General features: G+C 39.6%; 1 protein-coding gene across 1 annotated transcript in view; it reads right to left on the reverse strand.

Annotated features, from left to right (window-relative positions):
- Positions 1-1,207: 1,207 nt before the first annotated feature.
- Erp44 (endoplasmic reticulum protein 44) overlaps positions 1,208-27,608 on the reverse strand; it is a 90,847-nt gene continuing 64,446 nt past the window's right edge. The window contains exons 7-12 of the mRNA XM_055605323.1: positions 25,363-25,420; positions 21,929-22,045; positions 20,530-20,641; positions 19,491-19,632; positions 5,687-5,789; positions 1,208-1,437 (exon numbers count right to left, since the gene is read on the reverse strand). Of these exons, the coding sequence (XP_055461298.1) occupies positions 1,336-1,437; positions 5,687-5,789; positions 19,491-19,632; positions 20,530-20,641; positions 21,929-22,045; positions 25,363-25,420 (634 nt within the window). The 3' untranslated portion in view covers positions 1,208-1,335. The remainder of the gene's footprint in view (positions 1,438-5,686; positions 5,790-19,490; positions 19,633-20,529; positions 20,642-21,928; positions 22,046-25,362; positions 25,421-27,608) is intronic.

Genomic DNA, 27,608 nt, shown 5'->3' on the forward strand with positions numbered 1-27,608 from the left:
TAGAAGCTGATTTTTAAAAATAACAGTTATTAAATATCCATTATAAATATTCATTTTATTTTAAAAGGATTGAAAGATGGTACATATATTACATACTACATATAATGGCACATGTCAACCTTTTAAGCTTAAAAATAATATCTCCCCAAACTGGGACTGACTTATATCCCAAGGATAAATGACCCTTGGCCTATAGCACCACACCCAGGCCCTGAGGAAAGCCAATTTAGAGCCTGTCTGACCTCTGGCACTGGGATTCCTGATAGAATGCAGAGGGTCCTCTCCCTCTGCTTTCATCCCTGGCAGTACTGAGGCCTGGCAGGGACCTTCTGGCTGCACACAGCAGGCTTGGGAAAACAAGGACGATAGAGGGGGAAAGCCCTCTAAAGGTCCTCAATAGTTGACACAGGGAGAAGAATTTAAAACCTTACGTTCCTTAACAGCTTTGCCTTTGATCTACATAACAGAACTACAAAAGACAGAAGGAGGCTTACAGTAATTGAAATAGTTTTTTTTTTTTTTTTTTTTTGAAAATGGAAATTTCTAGACAGAAAGAGCCTTAAAAGTTTCTAGTTCAACACTAGTAACCTGCTCCACTGGTGTCTCCACTTTCCTGATTTCGGGTTTAATTCGTTCAGTTTTAAATGCCATCCATATGCTGCTTTCTCAGACAAACATGTAGAAATTTAATAATACTTCCATTTTTTTCTTTCTTAATTCATAAGGACAAATTCTGCCAAATGCTCTGGCTTATGGCTCTCCTCCTCTTCATAGTATGTTTAAGTTACACACTAGGAATCCAAGAAGAACCACTATGGAATTCTCATAAGCAATGCCCAACCAATCAGTACAACACAGTAAACGGTGTGAAATTTTTAATTTATTCCCCTCCCAAATCTCTAGAATATATATACTCTTAGCTTTGAGAAATGTAATAATAAAAATACCCATAGGATTGATAATGTGAAAAGAAGAAGAAAGAAAAAGCATACATCACACAGAACCAGGCTGGTTTTCTTGCCCCTGAAGTGGTGTGGTATGCATCTGGCAATGCCACCTTCTGCTTGCATTATAAAGACTGTACAAGACAGACTTAAAGTGGAGATAGGCCTCTGGTTTTTATTTTATGTTTTTAAACCCTAGGAAAATTTTTAAAAAGAGGCTGTATTAAATGATAATGCATTTGAGTCAGGGGGAGGAAAAAAAATTAAAAACCCAAAACTTCTTTCAGTTTATTCAAAATAAAAATACACATAGAATTATGAAAATATAGGTTTGCTATTTCCATCATGTAAGCCAACGCTGCTGTTGAAAGGCTCGCAGTGTTCTCAGGTCTTACAGCTCATCTCGATCTCTCAGTAAAGTGTACCTATACTCGCTGGGCGCCAACTTCTGGAAGGAGCTCTCTGGAGGACTGCTTGCTACATCCTGGTCTTGCTACAAGAGAAAAGAAAAGAATCTTCATCTCAAAATGTTTTATGGACTTATACTTTACTATTTCATAACTGGCAGTGGCCTTATAATTACCTGTTTATTAATAAATAAAAGAGGAAAGGTGTTTGCCAAAGTCAAGAGGTAAGTGTATTTTCTTGTTTCCTCACTTCAGATGTCTCTAACTCATACTGTCCAAGGCACGGCTGCCACAGCACCACTGACTCTGGGCTTGTCACAGTTACTGAGGTATAGAAGACAAGAAACACTGAATCCCCATTGCTTCCTAGAGAATCCCATAGAGGCAGCACAACTTATTTGATCCTAACCCTTCACTTTTACAAATGACTGCTAAGAGGGAGTGCCTTGATTCAAAAGACCTCGACTGTTAATAAAATTGCTATTTATCAACTATCTAGATGCCATTAATCAGTAAAACCTGGTTGAGATGAGGAAAACACTCCATAATACAATGAACTTCTTTGATACTTACGCGTCAACAGTTGGCAAAATACACAATGAAACTATAAAGATTTCCTTGAGTTCTGAGGGCAACACTTTTCACACTGCCAGTGTCTCAAGAGCAAGCCTGACTTCACTGTAACAGTCCCTGCAGTGGACAGCACATGGTGCACACTGGACAGTCTAACACAGATTAGCATGCGCCCGTGACAACAGACGGTGGTAGGTACCTTTACCTATCTCACTTTGTCAGCTGCATTTCCTCGGTAAGTTACTTTCTGCTTGAGATACACGCTCAAGATGCAATTACATTACTATAAACATACAGTATCTTGTTCCCAACTGGTTCTAAATACAAAAATATGAATAAATGAAATACATAAATAAAGTCCACTGTCTAAGGGAAAGTGAAATAGATCAGGCCAATAGAAGTAACTAGACTTTTCCCTGATCCTATAATGCAGTGGTTCTCGACACTTTTGAGGGTTGAATGACCCTTTTCACAGGGGTCACCTAAGACCAGTTGCATATCTGATATTTACATTAAAATTTGTAACAGTAGCAAAATTAGTTATGACATAGCTACAAAAATAATTTTATGGTCAGGGGTCCCCACAATATGAGGAAATATATTAAGAAATCGCAGCATTAGGAAGGTTGAGAACCGCTGGTATAGAGTACTAAGCAGGCTTCATGTGCTGAAGAAAATCATTACCTTTGGATTACTGTCATTAGCAGAATTCCCGCCTTTAATAGTAGCTTAATGATCATTTCTCAAGTAAAGCATATTATCAGATTATCAAGAGAACTCTTGACTTTGAACTTAATCTGTCTCCCAAATAAGGTAAAGAAAAAAAAAATCAGTTTTTCTTTTTCTTTGCTAAATACAAGTTCTTTGGACAAAGTAGTAGATTAAAGTCCTAGCATATAAAACAAGAAGGGGTTTACTGTGTATCATCTCCTGTAGAGGAATTTTAATCCACCAACATTGATTCTATCCAAAGCCCTTCTAGGTCTCTGTGATTTAGCTGGAATGCAGACACGCCCTTATACACAGCTTTAATCCCAAACAATGAAGGTAAGGTTAGTTTGTAGAAGAAAACACCCATATTTGAAAATGTCTGAGAGGCAGACAAAGTGCAAATCAGAGAAAGATTTGACAGAATCTGGATATGCCAAGCTCTCATGAGAAGAGAAAGAAAGGAGAAGTTACTTGAAAGAACAGCAGAGAGGAGGAGGCAGTTTTACCAGGACATTTTTACACAGTTTGTAAAGAGAATAAGCTAGACACAGGTAAAGACAGAGATTGAGAAGGGAAGAGAAGATTAAAACAGATTGCTACAGTTAGTTTGAGGCTAAGTAGAACAATTCAGTCAGAAGCTGAGAGAATCCACTTTGAATCAGTCATCTTAGATAGGAGGTTGAGCCAGGACAACTGTGTTGAACCAGCCAGCCAGAGTTCAGAAAGAGCTAGAAAGGACAAGCTTCTTCAGCAATAAATCTCAGAGGCTTAAAACATTCTAGGCCTAAATTAGATTGTATGGAGGCTAAAGGCTTCCAGGACTAGGCAGGTCTAGGTTAGCAGATAGAGGCTGTGAACCTTCAAGACAACAATTATATCAAGTCAATAAAGGATACTTTTACAATCTCCCTCTTAGTTTTGTGGTCAGAGATGTGATATAAATAATAACACATTAAAATGCAAATTTAGGGCTCTTTCATAGAACAGAGACATAGAAATTACTTGAAACAAATGTTACAAAGTAGAAATAACAAAATTCTCAGTCTTTAAAATCTATGTATCCTTTTACAAATGTGGGTGCCCTTGAATTTAGGGCATAGATGATCAGGATTGTGATATCTTCCTGGTGGATTTTTCCCTTGATGAGTATGAAGTGGTCTTCTCTATCTCTTTTGATTAATTTTGGTTGAAAGTTAGATATTAGAATGGCTACTCCTGCTTGCTTCTTGGATCCATTTGCTTGGAAAACTGTCTTCCAGCCCTTTACTCTCAGGTAATGTCTATCTTTGTGATTTAGGTGTGTTTCTTGTATGCAACAGATTGTTGGGTCTTGTTTACGCATCCATTCTGTTAGTCTGTGTCTTTTTATTGGAGAATTGAGTCCATTGATGTTGAGGGAGATTAATGACCAGTGGCTGTTAGATCCTTTGATGTTGATGTTAGCTATGGTAGTGTGTTTGTGTGTTTGGCTACTTTTTGTTTTGCTGTAGTGAGGTTATTTCCTGTGTTTTCTTGAAAGTAGTTTTCTTGGGTTGTATTTTTCCTTCTAGTATCTTCTATAATGCTGGATTTGTGCGTAGGTATTGTTGAAATTTGTTTTTGTCGTTGAATATCTTGTTTTCTCCGTCTATGAGGACTGAGAGTTTTGATGGGTACAGTAGCCTAGGCTGACATCTGTGTTCTCTTAGGGTCTACATGATATCCGTGCAGGCTCTTCTGGCTTTTATAAAGTTTCTGTTGAGAAGTCAGGTGTGATTCTGATGGGTTTGCCATTATGTTACTTGGCCTTTTTCCCTTGCAGCTTTTAGTATTTTTTCTTTGTTCTGTATACTTACTGTTTTGATTATCATGTGACAGGAGGATTTTCTTTTCTGGTCTAATTTATTAGGTGTTCTGTAGGACTCTTGTATTTTTATTGGCCTCCCCTTTAAGTTGGGGAAATTTTCTTCAATGATTTTGTTGAAAATATTTTCTGGGCCTTCGAGGAGGGGATCTTCTTTTTCCTCTATTCCTATTATTCTTAGGTTTTGTCTTTTTATGTTGTCTTGGATTTCTTGGATGGTCTGTGGCAGGAATTTTTTAGATTTAACATTTTCTTTGAGAGATACATCTATTTCTTCCATTGTATCTTCCACACCTGAGATTCTTTCTTCTATCTCTTGTAGTCTGTTGGTTATGCTTACCTATGACTATGCATGGAGATAACCTAAGACCCCTGCACAGATGTAGCCCATGGCAGTTCAGTATCCAAGTGGGTTCCATTGTAATAGAAATAGGGACTGTCTCTGACATGAACTGATTGGCCTGCTCTTTAATTACCTCCCCCTGAGGGGGAAGCAGCATTACCAGGCCTCAGAAGAAGACAATGCAGCCACTCCTGATGAGACTTAATTGACTAGGATCAGAAGGAAGGGAAAGAAGACCTCCCCTATCAGTGGACTTGGGGAGGGGCATGCATGCAGAGGGTGGAGGGAGGGATTGGGACGGGAGGAGGGAGGGAACCACAAAGGGGATACAAAGTGAATAAAGTGTAATTAATAAAGAATAAAAAAAAATCTGAAAAAAAATCTATGTATCTATCCATTCTGAGAAACTATCTACCTATTATTCATCAATCTATATAATAACATGTCAACTGAGAATTTATTTGTGAATAAAAGCTAATATAAAGTATTGATAAAAAGTTATAAAGCATTCAAATATCAAATGGGAAAGCTGCATCGAGTCCTAAATTTTGAACATTATCAATACTGCATCTGTGAAGAGTCTTAGAATGAGTAAAATACCAAGCCATTACTTTCTTTATGATGAGGGTACATGCCCTGCCACAAAAGCAAGCTTGAATCTGGAATCCACTGATCTGTTTGCTCATCTACTCTCCCAAGTCCTACTTCTTACTTCTGTCTGAAGCCAACAGTATTTAACCCTGTATGGCCATGTTCCACAGAAATCATACTCAGACACCCTAGGTTAGATGACTGAGAAATCAGATACAACTCTACAGCTTTTCTGAGGCCTGACAGTACCCACTGGTGAACACATGAGTCCTACCTCTCCTGGGGCTGTATCAGTTGGATCAGGTCCATGATGGAATTCTCTGTGCAGTTTTCCAGAATGTAGGTCAAACACAAACTGCTTGAGTTTTCCAGGAATTCTAAAACCAAAGGCAAATAATTATTTAGCTTCAACTGCAAAAAAACCCCTGATCTCTAGTTTACCAACTTCATAGTGCTGTAAAGAAATATTTTACTATAATCCCACCAATCCTACCACAGCTATTATAAGCAACTAGATACTAGTTTTGTTTCTAAGTTTTTAGTTTTTATTTTATGTCTATGTGTGAGTACCTGCACGTATATACTGGCACTAGTGCCTAGTGTCTGCAGAAGCCAGAAAAGACATCATAGCCCCTGGAACTGGACTTACAGGATGAGCCATCAGATAGGTGCTGGAAACCAAATCTGGATCCTCTGCAAGAGCAGCAAGGGCTTTTAATTGCTGAGCTACTTCTTCAGTCCCCTTGTTCTAATTATTGCACTAGTTTTGTAGAAATTTTTCTATACTTACCATTAACAGAGACAACGCTATCAAGATGCTATATCCAAAATGTATTTTACCAGCTTTTATTGGTAGATACTTACAGGGGGTGAGTATGTTTGACTGTGTGTGTGTATGTGAATTCATATTCTTTTACTGGCAAACACATATACATAAAACAAAAAACCTATATCCTACAAAGCCACACTAAAAATGTTGTGATTAAAAGGGAAAAAATATCACTAGAGCATAATCACGTAAATGAATTCAGTTCTATAAGCAGAACACTAGAAAGTGCCACTCAATGTCTCACAGCATTTGAACCCAGCAAGAGCCTGTGTGTTCTCAAAAGCTGTAACCTGGAGTAGAGCCCTCTTTGGAGGTGGTCCAGACTATGCTAAGCAAAGCAGCCTTACAAAGACTCTGGAATTATGCACTTGAGGTGTATCCAATAAAGTAGGAACCAATGATATCTACAAGACCAATCAATTTTTGTTATTCACTGATTTGCATTCTAAAGTCTTTGTCAACATAATTTTTTAAAAACTGAAGTTGATTTGCTAATTTGATAATTAACAGCTGAATTTTAATCTACAGTTTCTCAGAAACTGAATGATTTTCTTTATATGCCTTCTACAGTGATTTTGGTGCTTTAGAACATTCAATATATATTTCAAATAGAAAGCTATTGTTTTTTCTATTAATATGAAAATTGAAATGTATTTCCATATATATTTTAGTTCCGTGGGTACAACAGCCTGACTTTTTACATATTTTTGTTTTTATTTTGTTTTCTTGGCCAAGAAGTAAACAGTACTAGTTTTTATGTATTTTTTTCTTTTTTAATTCCATCCTGAGGTCCTGGAAGTGGTTTTCTCCCCCTTCAATAACTCCCACTGAGCAGTACCAACCAATAACTTCATTGTACACCATGCTGGCTCCCCACTAGCTTCAATGCAATAGAGACCAGCAGGTGCCAAATGCACAGTTTACAAATACAAATGACTGTCAGGTAGCTGTATTGACAGAATGCCTCGCAAGGGTTCTCTGGTGCAGAAGTAATTGCACATACACCACAGATAAACACTGAGAGGAGATCAATTTACATTTCTTCTGACATCATGTCCTGTCACCCCACAGTAAAATGCTGAAGTATAAAATTCAAGCCACACACTTGGAATGTTGTATCCGCCTGAGATAATTCTGCTGGTTTGTTACAAGCTCCCGAGACCATGAGAGCCACTGCTGGTCAAGGAATACCTTATCAATGAGTAAATCCTAAACATGACACACCGAGAATAGTCAGGACAAGCTTTCCCCTGACTTGAACATTCCCTTCGTCATTAGATAAGAGGGCAGAAAGAGCTGTGAGCACAAAGCCAAGGCCAGAGAGGAGGGCAGACTTGGACAATGATGTGAAGCAGAGGGATTACAGAAGGAAGAACTCTTAGCTAGCATGCACTCAGAAACCACTATTAGGAATTGATAAAGTGAATGGGCAATAAATTGTTAGAAGACAGTGTGGCAATCTGCAAGACTATCACAATAAATAAACCCTATTTTCCTATTTTCGGCTACAATTTTCTTAATTGGAACACTAAATATATCTCTTGCACTCTCCAAACTTGTTTATAATGCTTTATTTTTAGACACAGTGAAACACATAGAGTAAACTGTGTCCTCCCTCTGACAATGCACAAGGTAGGCAGTAGGTTTATTATCTTAAAAAATTGAAGCACAACAAACGATTCTCTCTCTCTTTTTTAAGCTTAAATCCTGTAACTTCTGTTGCTTTGAGAGAGCCTTAGCATATAGCGAGGCTGGTCTTGAACTCACAGATCTGTTTGCCACTGCCTACTGAATGCTGGAATTACTAAGCACAGTGCTCAGCCTAAGTTCTCTAAGTCTTAACAAATGTACAGCATCTTCCTACCATCTCTGCAAAACAAGTGTGATCTCCAGCACCTCTCTGCACTTGGGTCTTCTTTTCCTCCTATTCCCTGGCAACCACTTATGTGTTTGCTGATCCTATGCCATACACACACTAATAACATATAATCGCAAGAATAGTTTTTCCGTTTTAACATACATTTGGCATTCACTCACCTTGCAAGGCACAATAGTATTCCACTGAGGAATACATAAGTCTACTTATTTATCTGGTCAAGGACATTTAGATTCTGTCACAATTCTGGTGATCAGACACAATGCTACGACAAATATATGTGCACAGATTTCTGTATGAACTTTATATTCTACAACAGACACTGGGACAGATGCTACATATATACTTGACTTTCGCAAAGAAACTGTCAAACTGTATGAGTGTGCCTCAAGACTGTGGCTGATCTACACACTTGTGAATACAGGGTACTGTTGCCATTTCACCTTTGGCAGCTGAAGGATACAGAGCAGCATCTTGCTGTGATGCTAACTTGCATTTCTTTACTATGTAATGACCCTGGGCACCTTGCTTGTGTGCTGAGTTGCCATCTCTGTATTTTGCTTATATTTTTACAGTATCATTCACAGAACAAAGGTTTATAACTTGATGAAAACCAACATCATTCTTTCTAAGTGTTTCTGATGCTCCCAGAACTCAATCTTCCCCTGATTGCTAAGAATTTTGTTTGTTATCATTTTCCACTTAGCTCTATGATAAATTTTAAGTTAATTTTTCATTAGAGAAAATTCTTTCTTGGTATGAAGATGTTCACTTAGCCCAGCCAACTTACTAACAAGGGATAATAATAAAAACAGTATCAGACAAAGAAAATGTGCTTTTTAAGAAGTTTTATCAGGGTGGGCATGATAAAGTAAGCCTGTGCTCCCAGCTAGGAGGCTGGGGCAGGAGAACCACAAATTCTAGCCAGCACTGGACAACAGGATCCTCCCTCAAAATTTAAAAAAGGAAAAATAGGGCTAAAGGTGCAGTTTAGTGATGTAGCATTTGCCTAGCATGCAGGAACCTCAGGCTCAACTGTGAGTCTCACAAGAAAAAAAGCAGAACACGGGAGAAAGGGGAAAGGACAAGAGCTAGCTCCACCAATAACCATGTTCTTTCTTAGTCAAAGCTTTACATGGGAGGCTCCCTAGATAGCAAACCTGACGATATTTTCTTCTAGGTATCTTGAATTCTTTGAACTTCCATGTTGTTCTAGCGTAAACCCTCCAAGATTAGGAGGTGGCTCTAGACTTAGTGGACAGTCTTCTTTATGGCCTTGTTTTATATTGCTTTTTGTGCTATTTTGCTTGCACCCGTCCTCCCTGCCAAAATGGGAGCCACTGAGCTTAAGGAATCACAATAATAATTTTTTTTTGTGTTTTGGTGTTTTGGGTGAATTGACGGGGAGCCCAGAGTTGGGGATTTCATCATCTTCTGGAGAAGATGTAGTCTGGAGAAGAGTACATCTGGAGAAGAGTACTTCTATCCATTTGGGGATAGGTATGTCAGGAAGTAACAAAAGCCTGGAAGGAATGGCCTGCAATCTGTCTAGCTGCTGTCTTCCTTCCTTTCACTTGAAACTTCTGACAGTTATAAACACTTCAGAGAATGTATTCACCAGCTAGTTTTAAAGACAATTTTTCTGTATGTATGTGTATTTACATATGTGCATATGTGTGCCAGGTGCCTGCAGAGGCAGAAGAGGCACTAGAGCTCCTGGAGCTGGAGCTACGGAGGTTTGGAGCCATCTGTCATGGGTTCTGGGACTCACACTCAGATTCTCTGGAAGAAAAAGCAGCAAGTATTTTTAACCTCTGAACCATCTCTCTAATCCCAAAGACAGTTAAGTTTTCTTCATTGTCCTTTCACAGTCTTATATAATTTTTCTCAGGCTGCAGAACAGCAGCCTGATATTATTACCTGGACTTGAAATTACCCTCACTCTTCCATCTTTATATACAATCTATTCCTTTCAAGTTGATGGGAAACTTATCTGATCAAACAATACAAAAATCCAAGGGCTCACAGAGCTATGATCTAATTTTTGTCATTGGGAAATTCTAGCTCTTCAAACACCAACAATTCCTCTGCTTTTACAAGTACTGGGAATGTCACTGTTTGTATGTAGTACTGTGAGCTTGAACTCTAGAGTCCAATAGTTTTAATATAGTTTTAATAGTTTCACCACTGAATATCTGTGTGAACTTGCAAGTCATTTTACTTCAAGGGGATTGAATTTCTCTAAAAAGAAGATGAGTGTCCTGCTGGTAGTCTCCACCTCCAGCCAGCATGGACTGTGCCTATAAGTCATCCCTTACTACAATCACTTCTGCCAGATGACTCCAGAAATGCTGAGTTATTAAGTACAAGTAATAGTAATGACAGTAATTTATGGAGACTGCTTATCATTTTAGCTTTAATTACCAGGCAGCACAATAATAATTATATAAGCCATTAAATGTGTCATATTCACCTTGCTGCATGCTTTATTGGTTTTAAATACTAGAATCTATTCATGTAGGCTTAGCTCTTAGTTCTCACAGCATGTACCACCTCCCCAATTAAAAACTGTTAGCAGGAACTGAACAGTGCTTAGAAGGAGAAATTAGACAGCTAAGGAAGAAATTAAAGAAGCAAATTATTTCAAAGAACTTCAAATGCATTATTATTATTGTTGTTATTGGTTTTTTGAGAAAGGGTTTGTCTAGCCCTGCTGTTCTCAAACTAGCTCTGTACAACTGGCTGGCCTCAAACTCATATCCGCTTGCTTCCTCTACCTCATGACTGCTGGGATTAAAGGGGTGTGCCACTTGCAGTACAGAGAAGATTGTTTTCCATTGCCAGATTTCTTTGAAGAGTCCTATTGGTTTAGATATGCTTTTCTTTTTCCTTTCCCCAAGGCATAGCACGCCACTAGCTGACAGATTAGCTCTACTTCAACAGCCCATCTACTGGTCCAAAAGGCTATAGTTGGGGAATAAAAGGATGGGTGGGGTGAAAAGACTATGAACACAGTGCTAAAGACATGGCTCAATAGTTCTTGCTGCTCTTCCATAGTAGAATTGAATTTGAGTTCCAGGAGCTTATAACTACCTGTAACATACCCTCACATACATGGCACACACAGACACACATAAATAAAAGCAAAATAAATATTATTTTAAAACAACAATGATTGCTAGTGCTTATTTGGGTTCTTCAGGAATCAGACACCAAAATGAGATTCAAAATGCCAGTGTTAATTTGACTTCAGAGAAGGACAGTGCTTAAGCAAGGTGAAGTCCTTTAGAGGGTTACCACAACATGTAACATAACAACCACAGGAATTTAATAAAAAATAAAAATAAATTAAAAAGCTGAGCATGGTTTGGATGTTGACTTGCAGGCCCAACCAAGGTCAGCATCTTCTTGATTTCTAAGTATAATTTGCAACTTGATAGTTAGGGCTGTGAGTTTCTCATTAAAAACAGATCAAAAGTATAAACACACACACACACATCTATCCACAACTAGAAGTTATGAGGTGTGCTGATGAACTTCATAAAAATGACACACTGGCCAGGAAGCACTTCTGAGCTAATTATAGTTATAGCCTATGGTGGTTTGAATAAGAATGGTCCCCCACAGGCTCATATATTTGAATGCTTAGTCATCAGGGAGTAGCTGATAGGATTAGTACTTAGAAGGATTAGGAGGTGTGGTCTTACTGAGGGAAGTATACCAATGGGGATGGGCTTTGAGTTGTCAGAGCTTAAGACAGACCCAGTGGTTCTCTCTTCCTGTTGATTGCTGATCCAGTTTAAGAACTCTTGCTACTTCTCCAGTACCATGTCTGCTTACATGTCCCCATTTTCCTCAAACATCACAATGACAATGGACTAAACTGTAACCAAGTCTCAATTTAATGTTTTCTTTTATAAAAGTTACTGTGGTCATAGTCTCTCCACAGCAACAGAACACCAACTAAGACACTGACTGTGAGTTTGTAGGAAGCCCAGGCATTAGTGTTCTCTTTCTGAAAGCTCCTTTCATCTTGAGCATGCAGTCTTTGGGGAAGGGACACCTAGGGACAAGTAGGTAGGGTGGCTAGATCTCACCTGACTGTAAATGCTCACACTACTGAGTAGCCTCTATGTGATATGGTTTTTGTCTTAACATGCCTTGATGATAGAAAAATGGGCCACAAAGTAAGCTACTTTGCATTCAAATCCAACACAGCCTTGCTCTCGCAATGGTCTGATTTCCTCACTCTCGGCAGGTGATCTCACTTGCCAGTTAAAAAAGGCTTCTGGTAGAGACAGGGAAGTACCAACCCACCTATAGAATTTACTGTGCCTTCAGGATATGTAGGGATTAAGACAGAGTAGAGATCAATGGAATGTGTAACCGATGCCTGACCCAACCTGAGACCCACTCCATGAGAGAGAGCCCCTGACACTGCTGATGACACTCTACTATGTTTGCAGACTTGAGCCTTGCATGGCTGTCTTCTGAGAGGCTTTGCCCAGCAACAAATCAAAACACAAACAGAGACCCGCAGCCAAACATTGGGTGGAGTGTAGGAGCCTTGTAGAAGAGTAGGAGTAGGGAGGAGGATAGAATGACCTGGAGGGGACAGGAGCTCCACAAGAAGATCAACAGTCCCAACTAATTTGGGGAACCAGTCATGGACTCGATTTAGACCCTCTACACATACATAAATAATGGGCAGCTTAGCCTCCATGTGAGACCCCTAGAAAGGGGCTTGGGGGCTGTCTCTGACATGGTCTCTGTTGCATGCCTTTGGATCAATTCACCCTGGCAGAACACTGTAAAAAAGGAAGTACACACAGTCCTGATGAGACTGGATGTACTGGGGCGGGTTCAGGGGTGGTTGGCTGGCATGGGTGTCCCCTTTTCTGAAGGGAAGAGGAAGGGGGATAAGGGGATTAGGGAGAAACAGAGGGGAAGAACTAGGAGGAGAGGAAGAAGGGGGTTACAATTGAGATGTAAAGTGAATAACTAACTTAAATTAAAAAAGGAACTTCAGGCTACCACAAGATCCACCACAAGCAACTGACCAACAACTTGGCTGTCATCCTGTACATCCAGTGTTTCAGGTTGGTCCATCCCAACATGTATTCCATCTATGAGCTGCTAGAGTGGGTGGAAGAGCCAGTGTGGAAAAATCAGAACTAGGAAGAATTGGATCCAGAAACAAGCCATCATCAAGGATGAAAACCTCAAGCATGGCTGCCATCTAAGGCGGCACCCACCACCACAGGGCAGCTCTGTGGAGCCTGAGAGACCCATGGGGGCTCTGAAAGGAGAGTAGATGGCAGCAGAGGGATCTGTAGAGCCCACAGTGTCCCTGAAAAAAACTAGAGAAGGGCAGGTCCATAAGATGCTGTTAAAAGGCAGACTCAAGAAATTGGCAAGAAAGATGGTGGAACAGAACCAGATGTGAAGGAGAGAATGGTAAAACTACAGAAGGTGATGCTGTTGTCTGTGTTGTAATCCAGAAACCATGGAGAAGTCCATGATCTGTGCTGCTGCTGAGAGACTAAAGATTTAAAAATCAGTGGGCATTGTTTTAAAGTTTAAGTACAAGCCTGAACAGAGGCCAGTAAATGGAGATATGTCCAGCCATCTTCAGGGAAGAACTAGCCTTACTGCATTCTTTCCTGCCCACTAAAGATACAGTTGCTAGGAAACCAGCCCCTCTCCCTTAGGGCAGCCAAAACAAGGGAAGTTAGACAATTAATGGTTTGGGGGCCTTCCTATAGCCAATCAATTCAAAATGAAACAACCCCTTTTGTGTTTCAACCAATAGATGCTTGCCAGGCAGGAATCCCCCTGCTTTCAGCATGCTGGGAAGGACCGGACTCTCTAAATCACCCAACTAACCTGAGCAGGGGGCTCTTGGCTCTCACCACTTCGGCGGTGAGAGTGTGTGAGCCCAAGCTGCAGACTGTAATAAAAAGATCCTCATATGTTTTGCAAGGGACTCAACTCCTGGTGGTGGTCTTCTGGAGTCTCGCAAATGGGGCACAACACTGCAGACTATAAAGAGTATGGAAGCTTCTTTTGCAGTGGTATGGATGACCTTCCCTCACATTGAGAGGGTGTGTCCTTGTATTTTCAATTGTTAATTCTGGGCTGAAGAGAGCTAAGGGCTAGCAGGATTTTGTTATTGTAATTTCTATGGCCCAGCACCTGTTTTCTATTTGTAAATGCTGGTCCTCCCTCAAAGGACAACCAGCTGTTGTCTTGCTGCTGATTGGTTCAAACTGGATGTGGCTTTTTGTATAATAAAGAGCTAATGGCCCAGAGCTGGGGCAGGAATTAGAGGGTGAACTTCCTCCGGGCAGGCACAGACCAAGATAAGTGGCAAGCAGACACACAGACAGGAACAGAAGGAAGGCTGGAGTGGAGCAGGAAGGTAAAGAGCTAGCCATGTGGCAGGATGCAGGCTGGGAAGTCCAGTTAAGTTAGAAGCTAGCTGAGAGACTGCCCCAGGATACGGTCAAAAGCTTTAAACTAAAGTCTTTGTACATTATTTATACCACAATACTCACAGCTGAGAATGAGAGACATAAAAGGCTTCTGTGACAACCCCCCTCCATGCACAAAAAAGAAAAAGAAACAGTCTAAACAAGAACCTATTGAAAAGAACTCTTAAAAACTGTGGTAAGGGCCAGGTTGTGGTGGAACACACCTATAATCCCAGCACTAGAGAAACAGAGGAAAGCAGATCTCTACGAGTTCAAGGACAGCCCGGTCTACAGATCAATTTCCAGAACAGCCAACACTACACAGAGAAGCCCTGTCTCAAAAAAAAAAAACAGAACAAACCAAACCAAAAAAAACCACAAAAAAACAAAAAAACAAACAAAAAAACAAAACAAAACAAAACAACAACAACAACAAAAAAAACCCAAAAAACCCAAAACTGTGATAAGGATACTCTTCACAGTTGATGACTTCTGTCAGGGGTTGGGTAGGAGAAGAAATCAGTTATCTTTAAGGCGCTAGCTACTGGGAGTCCCATGTGGCCACATGTTCCAGTGAGTATATGGGCAACACAAAATGGACTTGGTCATTTTTTCCCCTTTCTTCTCTTCTTTTGTTTTGTGGGAGGTCATCAGAGCGGGAAGTGGACTTGAGAGGATTGGGAAGTGAATGGAATAGGGGTGAATTATGTGAAATTTCCAAATAATCAATAAAAACATTAAGTTAAAAGAAACAGAAACCTCAAGAACCTTTTGCTGCAGTCCACCACCATCCCCAAACAACCCACAAAGAAACTCTGCCTTCTCCCTCACTCCTGAACTCCGTTTCAAGCTAGAAGGCTATTAGTTCCTTTCCTTTCCTTCTTACCCCTTTATAATGTTTTGCTTCATGCAGCAACACCTCCCCCATCTCAATCACTCTTTACTCCATTTGACTCTGCCTCACAAGCACTTAAACATATTTGGGTTTTTCCTCCAAAAGAACTAAAATTGCATAATCCCCATTTCTCTCTGTAGTTATCCCCACCCCTCTCATTTATTCCACTTTATAGGGATGTTTCTTACAAGAGCTTCTATTTTTTGACTTGCAACTTACTGCAATACCAGCTCTGTCGATTCTAACAGACGCTTTATCTCTACCTTATACATGGGCACTCATTTCTTGTCTTCACCTTTCTTCATCTCTAGCTTGTAGTTAAGTACTCCCTTCTTTTTGCACTACTCCCTACTTGATTAATAACCATGCGATTCTTGTATTCTGCTGCTCCTCTGTTAGGTCTGAGAATGAGATGTTACAAATAGGCTCAGGATTTGAATGCTTAGGTCCTAGGAGATGGCAGAGTTTTGCAAAGTGTTAGGAGACCAGGGGCCTAGGCAGAGAAGTAGGTGCTGGGATTGCACCCTTGGAGGCTGCTTTACCCGAACCCAAGTCCACTCCTTTCTCTGCTTCTTGTCTGAGAGGAGGCCAGAGCTTCCTGCTATCTATTGCAACTGTCGTGACAACCTTGCCAGGTGTATGAGATCAGGTGGCCATGGCCTGAGCCTTATGAAACTATGAAATAAATCCTTTCTCTGTAGTTTCTGTCAGATATTTCATCACAAAGATGAGACGAAATTCTTCCTCAGTCTTCTGTACGTGTTCCTTTCTCAATTCCTTTTCAGCTTTGGGTAACCACCATTGTACTCTCATTTCTTTGAGCTAAATATCATTTCACTCTCATAATGATCATATAATTATCTTACTCATAAAGTAAAATCATGCAATTTATCTTTCTGTGCCCATGTTATGTCACTTAATATTATTTCCCCCAGTTATCTATGTTGTCACAAATGACAGGATCTCCCTACTTTGACAGAATAGTATTCCATATTTCAGCTGATGCACATGATGCTGCAGTGAATTATGGGAGTGCACATATCACTTTGACATACTGATTTAATTTCCTTTGGATATTATTCTGGTTTGCTTTCTGTTGCTTTGACAAAACAATGACCAAAAGCAAATTGAGGGAGAAATGAGTTTATTTTAGCTTATGCTTCCAGGTCATAGTCCATCATTAAAGAAACAAAAATTCTATTTATTCATGATTCACCTCGTAAATTTGTTCATTTCTTCTTTTAATCTGTTGGCACATTATTCAAAGCAGCCTCTTATCCATTTTATTTCTGTTACATAATTTATAATGTCTCCTTTATTTCTGATTTTATTTACTTGAGTCTTTCTTTTGGAAAGAAGCTAAAGGCTTTTAAATTTATCTTTCCAAAAATTTGTTCCATTCACATTGTATTGTTTTTAAAGTCATTTGTTTCTCTCTAATTATTTTTTAATTTTTATTTTTTTCACAATTTATTCATTATATATCCCGATTGAAGACCCTTCCCTCAAATCCCTCACTTCTCAACCCCCCTCCTTTTTCCCCCTATCCCCTTCCCCTAGTCCACTGAAAGAGGGAGTTCTCCACCATCGCCATCTGCCCACAGCTTGCTAATTCTCATCAGGGCTGCCTGGATCCTCTTCCTCTCTGACCTGGCAAGGCCGAAATATCAGGGGTGAATGATCAAAGAGCAGGCAATCGAGTTCATGATAAAGGTTGCTCCTGCTCCCCTCACTCAGAAATCTACATGGAGACTGAGCTGCCAATTGGACACAAGTGAGCAGGGGTCCAGGTCATCTCCATGCACGGTTCTCTGTTGTTGCATCAGCCTCTGCAGGAATCCCTAGGCTTAGATCCTTTAGATTTACCGGTCTCTTTGTGGGGCTCCTGTCCCCTCCATGTCCCTCTATCCCCACTCCATTCTTCCATTAGACTCCCCGTGCTCTGCCCAAAGTTTGGCTGTGAGTCTCAGCATTTCTTTTGATCCCCTGTTGAGTGAATCCTTTCAGAGGACCCTCTTATAGTAGACTCCCATCCTGTTTCCTCTCTTCCACCGCCTCTGGTGTCTAGTTTGCCACTCTGAATGAGATTTAAGCATCCTCCCTAGAGTCCTCCTTAGGATACAGAAATTGTGGTACATCTATACAATGGAACACTACTCAGCTATTAAAAACAAAGAAATCATAAAATTTGCAGGCAAATGGATGGAACTAGGAAAGATCACCCTGAGTGAGGTGACCCAGAAACAGAAAGACAGGCGTGCTACACACTCACTTATAAGTAGGTATCAGCCATATAATATACGATAGCCATCTACAGACCTAAAGAAGCTAAACATTAGTTATTTTCGTAAAAAAAAAAAAATAGTTTATGTCTTTACGTGTTTTGTCTGCATGTGTGTCTGTGTATTACAGAAAGCCAGAAGAAAGTTACAAATGGCTGTGAGCCACCATTTGCATGCTGAGAATCAAACCCAGGTCCTCCTCCAGAGCACCTGCGGTCGTCTCTCTAGCTCCTCTGCTCTGGTTTTTATTATTTCCTACGAACAACTCTGAGCTCAGGCTACTTTGTAAGCATAAGATCTATGCTGACAACTGCATACTCCTTAGCCTCCAGTCCAGACTTCAGGTTCCAAACCTGCCCAGTGGTTCCAGGTGACAGGCCAACATCCACAGACCATCCCTAACAGACTAAAGTCCCACCCCCTGCCACGCAATGGGCCAGCCCAAGGCTCCAGAAGACCCAGTTATAGCAGAATTAAAACACTTGATACCTAGCATAATGACAGTTATTTAAAAGACCTAGAAAAATATTAGATGAATTGACAGGCTATATGATACTCTTTGAATATAAGTAGAAATTAAAATGACCTTTGACATACTTTATTATTTAAAATACAAACATCCACTATAAGTTGTTACAACTTAACGGCTTATCAAACAGCCGTCACTGTTCATTCATTTCCACAGGACTCTCACTAGGTGTTACTGTCAATCTTACCTCATATATGAAGAAAGAACAGAAGTTCAGTGACTAGCTCAAGGCAGAACTCAATGCCACATGAGTTTCAGAACCAAGAGTATTCTGAAAAATCACATCGCTACTGAAATATTCAGAAGTATGTGGGATAAATAATTCTGTGCTAAAACTTCATCTTATCCACTCTGCAGAATAATATTTTAAGAGTTAAAATTTTTAAATGAACTGTCCAAGAAAAAATTTCCTTTGTGTGTGTGTGTGTTTTATTTGTTTGTTTTCTCTGTGTAGCCTTGTCTGTTTTGGATTCGCCTTGTCGACCAGGCTGTTCTCGAACTCACAGAGATCCATCTGCCTCTACCTCCCCAAGTGCTGGGATTACAGAAATGTGCCACTGCAACTGGCTTGTTCAAGAAAAGTTAAAGTGTATATTATTTAAATTGAATGGCTTACAATTTTCATATATTAATACTTTGAACTTTTAATCTTTGGATGTCATTCCCTGAAAGCTAGCAAGAGTTCAGTGTCTGCAGTGTTCACAAGGCTTTCATGTTTATTAATACCACAAAGACTTGAGCACAGGATCCAGAAGCTTACCTGGTTGCGCAAAAACCTACATGCCATTAGAAAGTCCCGATCATAACAAAATTCTGAGTTGTATATACATCCTCTTAATATTCTGATGGCATACAATTCATGAGCAAACAGGTATTACCAGCAATGCTTCAGCCTGACCTAGGATATTTATTTGCTTGATATGTGATGCCACAGACCAACCTCAGAGCAAAGCTAACTTCTCAAAGAATACAATCTTTCCTTCAGAGATTAGTTCCCAGTCACCTAACACCTGCAGTTCTCTAGTCAGTGAGTCCACACTCTACAAGGAAAGGAACTACTCTAACTTCCTATCCCTAACCCTCGAGTACTGCTTTCAGAGTGTACAGTGAAAATGGCTAGCCAAGCAAACTGTTTTACATTCAACTTCATGGGACATATTAGTAATTTTAAAAAGAACAAAAAGAGATACTTACAACACATCCTTAAAGTCTCCAAAAACATACATATGCCTAAAACTGTCAATGGCTATGACAGGGCAATCTGCTGGAGTTTTCTGAATATGCAGAAGAGGATGTCTAAATTTGTCACAATCTGCATGTAAGAAATTTATTGTACCTTTGAAAGAAACAGAATTTTAAGAACTACGTTAGAATTTTAACTGTAATCTGACCATGAACTCACAAAAATAGTATAATAAATAAAAACATCAACATTTTTGTAATTGATAGAGACCAGAAAACAAACCTAAACAGAATATTTAAAAGAAAGTATATTTTAGTTCTCAGGGTGGAGAACATTCCCTCAGAAATTATAAAAAAGCCAAAATTTGAATGTTATTGTGAATTTCTTATTTCTTCAATTGACAGTCATCTGTGGTGAAGGCGCCCCAGATTCTGAGTCAGTTCTCCAGTCTGACACATACACTGTTCCCTTGGGACCATCTTCATGCCCCTGGTGGCCTAAATGGCTACTTTTAAATCAAATTCAAACCAAGAATAATTACTAAATGACTGAAATAGGCAGCTCTTTACCACACCATCAGTTTATGTTGTTTGACCTTTTATCCTCAGTACAGAGGAGAAGCCATTTGATATCCCAAATTCTGCTGAGATACAATGGAGAAATGCAGACAGCTGCTCAACTTTCATACCAGAATAAATGTGGCTCAGAGTGTGTTGTATTTTAGCAATATTTCTACAAATCTCTCTGCAAATGTGTCAGAGACATATTTAGGTTCTGGAAAATGGTTCCCCAAATAATACTGTTCACCCGGGACCCTACTTTTCATGCTTTTTGTTTTTCCCTTTGAAAAACAGTCAAGGTACAGAAAACAAGAGTAAACACACAAGAAACCCTGTTTCACATCATAACTTCACTGCTTCCTTGCCCCTATGTCTAAGCACACATGTTAAAGTAACCTGCGAAACTTTCATCCTCAGTGTCCTAAGGCTTACAGGAAGGGAGGAGAAAGACAGTAAGAAAAGATGAAAATAAACACCTCCAACAGTCTACCTTTTTCACTTATTAACTGCCGGGCTACTTCATTCTGGAATGTTTCTAAACTTTCTGTGTCCTCTTTCATGTGGAAGAGTATGAGAAAAGGCAGTCCTTCTTCGGTCAATTCCTGCAGAAAAAGGTTTTCAATAAAAACCAGTGACCTCTCTATTCAGTTTAGCTGTTTTCCAAGTGGAACAGGTGTGGACTCAATCCATGTAACTAACAGTTGCAAGGAATCGGGAAAAAAAAAAGGGGGGGGGGTCTAACTGTAAAAGCCAATGAAACTTAACAAAAACTAAACTTGCGGCACTAAGGAAACACACATGCCCTTGTGCCCTGTTCTGATTTCTACATGCAGTCACCTGCAAGGGCCTTGGCCAGTCTGTTAGACCAGTAGTTCTCAACACAGGGGTCATATAGCCTGCGTATCAGATATTTAGATTATGATTTGTAACAGGAGCAAAATTAGAGTTATGAAATGGCAACAAAATAATTTTATGGTTGGGATCAGTACAAAATGAGGAACTGTATTAAATGGTTGCCGCATTAGGGAGATAGAGAACCACTATGTTAGCCAGTACTGCATATGTGACTGCAGGGGCATCTCTTGAAGCTAGTTAGGGTTGATCAAAGAAAGAAGTACAGTCAGCTCTTAATCCAAGAGTGAGACAAACACTGATTACTACTGCTGCCAGTCTTCACAAGTAAAACTCAAAACATAAGTGTGTCAGTAATAAGCAAATTTGATTCACAAATTCATGCTTATTCTAAAGTGTATTATAAAAACCATTCCACTACGTGAGACCTACAAAGCTGGGAAGTGTCTTAAGGATAAAAGACAAAACTCCACAATACAGTCATATTTCAAGCAAAAGAAAGTTCCTCAACGTTATTAATAAACAGCTGGCCCTGTATGTGTCTTTCAATATGTACACATAAAACCACCTTGAAAATGACAAAGTGCTATTAGAATTTGTATTACTGTTACTCGAGAGTAAAAGAAACAGAAGAAACAGCAGATTTGAATAATTTAATCTTAACAAATGCCATGTTCTTATTTGTATGAAAAAGTTCAAAAAGGGCCTCCACATGTAGTTATCTCCATTAGATATCCTTTGGAGGGTGAAACTGAGGAACTGCCTCAGCATGAAGCACAAATATCATTTATCTTAATGATCAGACAAGGGTCCTTACCCGAGGATAGGTATCAGAAACACATCAGAATTGCTTTCCAGCCATTTTCAACTATTGCTATTGGGGAAGGTGGAAGCCAGTGCCAAAGCACTATAGAAACAGCGAGGATACATCTGTGCCCAACGTATGATTCTTAAAACTGGTAACTGCTAAGCAGCATGAGGAACAGAGGCAATATATTTTCTCACATACTGAATTAAAATCACCACACTGGAGTTACCTCTCCATTTTCAAATGTTATTTCTCGGACAAGAGGGACACATTTATCTTGAATCCAGTTGTAAGTTACATCAAAATTTGTCATAGATCCCAAGTACACCATGTCTGGCACGGAACGCTGTTACAAAAGCAGAAATAAAAATCAGATTACTGTAATCTTTGCTGGCAAAATACATTTTAATATCCACCTACAAACCCAGGCACATCAAATATAAATTTCTAAGAAAAGGGTAATAGTTTTGTCCTTTTAGAAAAAGATGTATCTCTGAGACTCATAGCCAAACTTTGGGCAGAGTGCTGGAATCCTTATAGAAGAAGAAGGAGACAGAAATACCTGGAGGGGAGAGGAACTCCACAAGGAGAGCAACAGAGTCAAAATATCTGGACCCAGGGGTCCTGCAGCTACCAATACTCCAACTAATGACCATGCATGGAGAGGACCTAGACCCCCTGTTCAAAGGAAGCCCATTGGCTGCTCAGTTTCCAAGTGGGCTCCCTAGTAAGGGATACAAGGGCTGTCTCTGACATGAACTCAGTGGCTGGCTCTTTGATCACCTCCCCCTGGGCGGTACAGCCTAGCCAGGCCTCAGAGGAAGATGATGTAGCCAGCTTTGATGAGACCTGATAAGCTAGGGTCATATAGAAGGGGAGGAGGTCCTCCCCTATCAGGGAATTAGGGAAAGGGCACAGGAGAAGAAGAAGGAGGGAGGATGGGACTGGAAGGAGACAAGGGAGGAGGCTGCAGTGGGGATACAAAGTGAATAAATTGTAATAAATAAATACATAAATAAAATTAAATTAAAAAGAAAAAGGACGTATCTTTGGTAATTAGGAACTCAGCAATCTAACTTATGATATAAAAGACCCTCCCCAGATTTAGGACAATTATCTATCTGCGATTTCACCAAAGGCGGACTGTTTTACAAAGAAAACTACCCAAATGAAGTAATGAGACTATTTCTTTCAAATGAAAATGTTGTAAGAGAATCTCAAACTCACTTTAAAAAAGAAAAGATGCTGGGGATCTCAGGCAAATGCATCTCTAGTGGGAATCACCTATATGACTGTTTCCACTCAAAATCAGAGCATATCATAAACGTAAAATGATTTAAAGACTAACATTTAGTTCAGCTTATTGTGTAACACTGTTGCAGGTGATGATTCATTTATTTCTTCTGTCTTTCCCACATAGCAAGTTTTTACCTCATCACTTACTTTTCTTAATGACAAAATCCAAAGCACTCAGAAACTAAGAGACACTCCCAGCATAATATAGTCAGAAGACAGCACAGTCTAAGGCCAGTGGCCATACTCACACTACACTAAAGGCACTACTGAGTTTGATTAGCTAGAGGCAATGGCACTGTGTAACTACTACTAACGAAACTCAGCTAAGAAAGACAGGCAAAGGCCCCTCTGTCTGAGCTTGAAAACAGCTGTGTGTGTTCTCTAAAAGTTCTCAAGCTGAAAGCTCAGTCCCATGTGTAGATTCAAGGAGTAATAGAACTTTTCACAAAGTGGTGGAGGGTGGAGAGTGATTAAGTCACTGAGGTGCCTCCCCCAGAGGGGATTAACATAGATTTGTGGGACCACATTTCAGTTTTGCAGGATTAACTTGTTATTAAAGAGCAGGATTGGTCTTGGCTGGTCTCTGGTTTCCTATCTCACTAGGTAACACATTCTGCACACGGCTTTTTCCTTTCTACTTCTCCATTATGTTGTGACACAGTTAAGGGAAGACTTGTGAGTAGACTTTGAGTTTCACAAGTGTGAGCAAAAGAAGCCTCTTTTCTTCTTAAGCACCTCACCTCAGATATCATGTTATAACAGCAACAACAAGGGTTAAAATACTATTTAAATTAGGAATAGAAAATGAGCTACAAAAGTAATGATGAATTATTTCTCTACATGAAAATAACTTGTCTCAAAACATAATACACACATTAAAATGAAAATGTGACATTGGTCAGGTGTGATGATACATGCCTTTAAGCCCAGCACTTGGGAAGGCAAAGCAGGTGGCTCTCTAGTGAGTCTGAGGCCAGTCTACACAGTGAGTTCCAGAACAGCCAGAGCTGTATAACAGAGACCCTGTCTCCAAATACAAACAAACAAATACAAACCCAAAACCAAACCATGACCCCCCCCAAAATATTCATGTTTCTATCTTTGGAATGTGAAATATTCATGGTGACTGATATTAATGTCAACTGGAGAGAAGACATACTGCAAATTTTGCCTCTTAGTTGTTCCTACCATTATTCGGGCCCTACTAAGCCAAACTCTCTCTAGAGGAAGGCCACACACCAAGAATACTACAAACTAGTCTTGATGTATTTAAAAAAAAAAAAAAAAGAAGAAAGAAAAGGAAGGAAGGAAGGAAGGAAAAGAAAAGAAAAGGGGGAAAGGACACAAAGTTGGATGGGGAGGGAAAAGGGGTAGATCTGGGAAGAACTGGATAGAGGACAGTTAATATGACATATTGTATGAAATTCTCCGAAAGAATTAATATAAATATATTTTGAAACAAGAAAGAGAAAATAGCTTAGTCAAGTTTAAAGCAAACTAGGTGCTTTTATTGTCAGAAAGGTAACTTCTGCCACAGCAGGTTTGGAGGCTGGCCGACGGGGTACAACTGAGAGACATGGCTGCTCTCCATCTTTAACATTTGGCTCCCAGACTGAATGCGAAAGAGACGGGGAGAAGAGAACTGGAGCCGGCGGGCTGCAATGTCATTTCAGGTCTGGGACTTCAGGCTTCTGCAGACCAATCTTCACTCTGAAACATGGCTTACTAGACCATGACAGTTTCAAAGTTACATTATTTAGTCATGGTAGCATAAGCCTTTTTAAACTTTTTTAATATCATTTATTTTTTTTAAGATCTATTATGTACACACTACTCTGCCTAATCTAATGCCAGAAGAGGGCATTAGATTACATTATAGATGGTTGTGAGCTACCATGTGGTTGCTGGGAACTGAACTCATGACCTCTGGAAGAGCAGTCAGAGCTCTGAACCGCTGGGCCACCTCTCCAGCCCTATTTTTAATTTTCTTATTAATTACAGTTTACTCACTTTGTATCCCAGCTGTAGCCCCCTCCCTCATTCCATCCCAATCCCACCCTCCCTCCCTCATCCCTCCCTGCCCCTCTCTAAGTCCACTGATAGGTAGCACAAGCCTTTAATTGCTATACTCTGGAGTTTGAGGCAGAAGTATCTCAAATTCAAGGCAAGCCTGGCACCTTAGTGAGACCAGCGTGTATAAGTATCTGAGCACTTGCCTGGTATACACAAGCCTTGGGTTCAAGCTCTGGTACTTAAAAAAGTTGAAAATTAATGTATGATTCTAAGAGCATTTAAAATATAGCTATTGCTTGTATTATACATGTATTAAATGTAGTGTCTTAAGCACACGGTAAAACAGCAACTCACCCCTGGTGGCTTGTAGATTAAATTGTCTCCACTGTACCTTTCTGGTTTTGAAAGATCTCTGATATGAGGAAAACATAATAATAATGTTTTAAGGAAAACACTTAAAACAATGTACTTTAATAAAACAGAATTCATTAATCATTGCAATGTACAAATTATAAATACATGAAATATAAACTTGTTCAGCATCTGTCCCATTCACAAGACTATGCAATACCAAGACAAGCATATGTTTAAAGGCGGACTTCTTAAAATACCATTTCAGTCAGCTGCTTTGGTATTAGGGTTTTACAATACAGGATCAGCATGATAGTAATTTAGACGCTACACTGATTTTTACCTACAGACTAAGAATAATAATTTGTTCACAGAGTTTAATAAAAACTATGTTAACTTTCTAGTTGTTACTTTTTAAATGTGGAAATTCTAAAAAATAATTGAAATAACCTACATCATAAAAACCCAATTTTAGAAAACATGTTTGTGCAGTTGAACACTGTCATTTCCTAGATCTAGTACAGTATCCGGCATACAAACATTTGGTCTTGTATAACAAATATTTACCGAGTACAATAAATATTTGGTGAGAGAATCCTGCAGAAAAGCTTAAATCAAATGAGTTAGCTACTCGTTCTCTACATAATTTGAGGATTAAATAAACACAGATACATCTTTAATTTCTGAGCAGAGTAGTCCAGAAAAAGAAGTACAGTGTGCTAACCTAGATTGATTCAAATAAGAATATAATAAAGGACCTCTTCATTAGCGAGACAAGGGCACGATGAAGAGGAAAATGAGAAAAGGGAAGAGGGGCAATACTGAGAAAGATACAGAAAATAAAGAGGGATAAGTAACACTAAAGATGTTTGAAAAACCACAGGGAAATACTATTTTATGCTTACTTAAGAGTACATATAAATTTATATATACATATACATAAATGAGTGTATGTACATATATATGGAGTTTCAATGAAATTATACCACTTGGTGTGATGCTCCCTCCAAGAACCATAACTATGTAACGAAAACTCCAGTGTCAGGTCTGGAACACCTTCCTGCTGGTTGTTGATAGGCGAGTTAAGAGACCCCCTAAACAATACAGGCCATTGACGTTGTCCTTGGTTGCCCCTTAGAACTGTTGCTGAACGCAAGAAGCTGGAAGTGACTTGAAAGCCTCCTTCCTGAGGACTTGGCTCTCATAGTTGAAGGGGCTATGAAACACCAAGGGAGAACACAACAATCCCACCCAGCTACAAAGCTTACAAACCATACAGTGCCGACCATGGCAAGACATCCCCAAGTGTGCAATAGTGGCATCTATTAGGGCAAACAAAAGCTGTATAATTAGACTGAAGGCCTATTCAACACAAGGGAATCTGTGCTTTTGTGCTGCAAACCTAGCCAATAATCCACAACTGGTGAAGTCACAGAACCTAGAGAACTTACTACTTCCATTTTCCTAAACTAGTTTAATTTTTAGTTGCATTTGAAGTACTTATACCCACAGATACACATAGCTCATCACTTATCAAAGAAGCTTCTTTTGTCAGGAGACAGAGACTATTTTTTTTTAAGATTTTATTTATTTTATGTATATGAGTGCTCTATCTGCATGTACACCTGCATTTCAGAAGAGGGATTCAGATCCCAGTATCGGGTGGTTGTGAGCCACAATGTGGTTGCTGGGAATTGAACTCAGGACCTCTGGAAAAACAAACAGTGCTCTTAACCACTGAGCCATCTCTCTAGACCCTCACACTAAGACCATTAAAAAAAAATTCACAACTGGTTAAAATTGTGGTGCCTCAACTGACCATGAAGTACCGAAACCAGTTGATAAATCTCCAATACAACACCTACACAAAAGTTCAGAGAACATAGCAGAAGAGGGGACAGGAAAACTATAAGAGCCTGAGAATTTGGATGTCTCTGCTGGGAGACTGTGTCTTCAATATGTCTCAGAAGCTGTACCCATGGAATCTCAACAATACGGCTGTATAAACAAGACCTGCACAGTGACAATAATAGTTGACATTCCAACATGGATGGGGGAACTCGCACATGGCCCTACCCCTCAAAGAACTAAAGGCAATTAATGGCTGCTGAGAGAGGCAAAATCAGTCTTCTCTAGGAATGAGCCCATTGACAGGTTATCCAATTGCATGTGGTTAGTCCTAAACAAATATATACTAAATGGACGCAGCAATGTATGTGTGTGTACACACATGTATACGTATATATGTA

The sequence above is a fragment of the Psammomys obesus genome, unplaced genomic scaffold, assembly GCF_907164565.1.
Source record: "Psammomys obesus unplaced genomic scaffold, mPsaObe1.curated_primary_1811, whole genome shotgun sequence".
NCBI lineage: Eukaryota > Metazoa > Chordata > Mammalia > Rodentia > Muridae > Psammomys > Psammomys obesus.